This window comes from Opisthocomus hoazin, chromosome 6, assembly GCF_030867145.1.
Source record: "Opisthocomus hoazin isolate bOpiHoa1 chromosome 6, bOpiHoa1.hap1, whole genome shotgun sequence".
Taxonomy (NCBI): domain Eukaryota; kingdom Metazoa; phylum Chordata; class Aves; order Opisthocomiformes; family Opisthocomidae; genus Opisthocomus; species Opisthocomus hoazin.
In genome coordinates, this window is record NC_134419.1 from 54844912 (window position 1) to 54846228 (window position 1317).

Genomic DNA, 1317 nt, shown 5'->3' on the forward strand with positions numbered 1-1317 from the left:
CCATGCCCGGGCTGTGGAAGCGGTTGGCGGGCGGTGAGCGGGGCGGCCTGGAGAGCTCGGACTGCGAGTCGCTGGGCAGCGCCTCCGGCTCGGAGGGAGGTGAGTGGGGGCGGGTGGGGCGGGGGTCCCCGGCAGCGCCCCGGCCCTCCCCGCGGCCCCGGCCCTGGCCCTGAGCGGGCTCCCTTCCCCCCTGCAGACGCCGAGGAGGTCTCGGAGCTGGAGCTGCTGGACGACCCCGAGGACGAGCTGCTGTGCGCCCGCCTGATGGAGGCGGTGCGGGCTGTGCTGGGCAGAGCCCCGCCGGGCGCCCGGCGCGGCTCCCGGCTGCTGGCGCCAGCGCAGCTGCTGGCTCAGGTGCGGAGGGAGCTGCTGCGGTTGGCCCGGAGCGAGCCGTGCGGGCTGCGCGGGGCCCTGCTCGACCTCTGCCTGGAGCGCGGCAGGGCCTGCCACGCCGTGGGGCACATCGCCGTGGACCCCGCCGTGGTGCCCACCTTCCAGCTCACCCTGGTGCTCCGGCCGGACTCCCGCCTCTGGCCCAAGATCCAGGGGCTCTTCGCTTCGGCGCCCGCCTTTGCGCCGCTGCAGCTGAGCACGGGCTTCAGGGTGATGAAGAAGAAGCTGTACAGCTCTGAGCAGCTGCTCGTCGAGGAGTGCTGACGGGCCGCGCCCGCCCGGGGAGCGGCTCGCCGAGGGGCTCCGATGGAGCGCGGCGGCTCCCGGCAGCTGCTGCGGCTTAGGCCAGGCTGGAGAGGAGCCGCGGGTGGCAGCGGTGCGGGCAGGCGGAGATGCATCCCCAGAGCAGGCCGAGGTTGCTTCACGCCGTCAGTGATCGTGGGATGGCTGCGGCGAGGCGCTCCCGGACGCGGCAGCGGGGCTGCTGGGGCGGGCGGATGGTCTCCTGTGGGCCGATCGATCGTGGGGGTTTTCTGTACCAAGGATTGTAATCAGTGGGGTCTCTGGGGGAGGGCGTGTGTGGGGCTGAGCGCTGGCTGGGCTGTGGGTCTGGGCCTGAGACCCAGCCCCGCTGCCGGCCCCAGGGTGGCTCTGTGCGGGCCCCCGGGAAGGCGGGAGGGGTCCGAAGTCGCGTTGCGCCTTTGGTCACGATGCGCCTTTGGTCACGAGTGGAGAGAGCGGTGGGAGAGGGCGTGCGAGGTGGCGCGGGGATGGAGGGCAGGGCCCCTCGCTGTGACACGCCACGGGCGCTTCATTGGTTACAGTTTACACTCATACACTTGATGTTCAAGTGCAAGACTTCCTATGCAACCGTGTTGGGGTGGGTTTTTTTACTTTTCTAATAAAAGCTGCCTTAATTGATGA

The 1317-nt window shown here is 70.8% G+C and overlaps 1 protein-coding gene across 1 annotated transcript; it reads left to right on the forward strand.

The window, feature by feature from the left end:
* On the forward strand, nt 1-1317 carry DDIT4 (DNA damage inducible transcript 4). The gene is made up of 2 exons (XM_075424182.1): nt 1-99; nt 197-1317. The coding sequence occupies exons 1-2, from the start codon at nt 3-5 to the stop codon at nt 655-657; spliced, it is 558 nt and encodes a 185-aa protein (XP_075280297.1). The 5' UTR covers nt 1-2; the 3' UTR covers nt 658-1317.

Coding starts and splice junctions, on each gene's coding strand:
- DDIT4 (XM_075424182.1), top strand. CDS start 3: ATGCCCGGGCTGTGGAAGCGGTTGGCGGGCGGTGAGCGGGGCGGCCTG. Junction 100..196: donor CGCCTCCGGCTCGGAGGGAG/GTGAGTGGGGGC, acceptor TCCCCCCTGCAG/ACGCCGAGGAGGTCTCGGAG.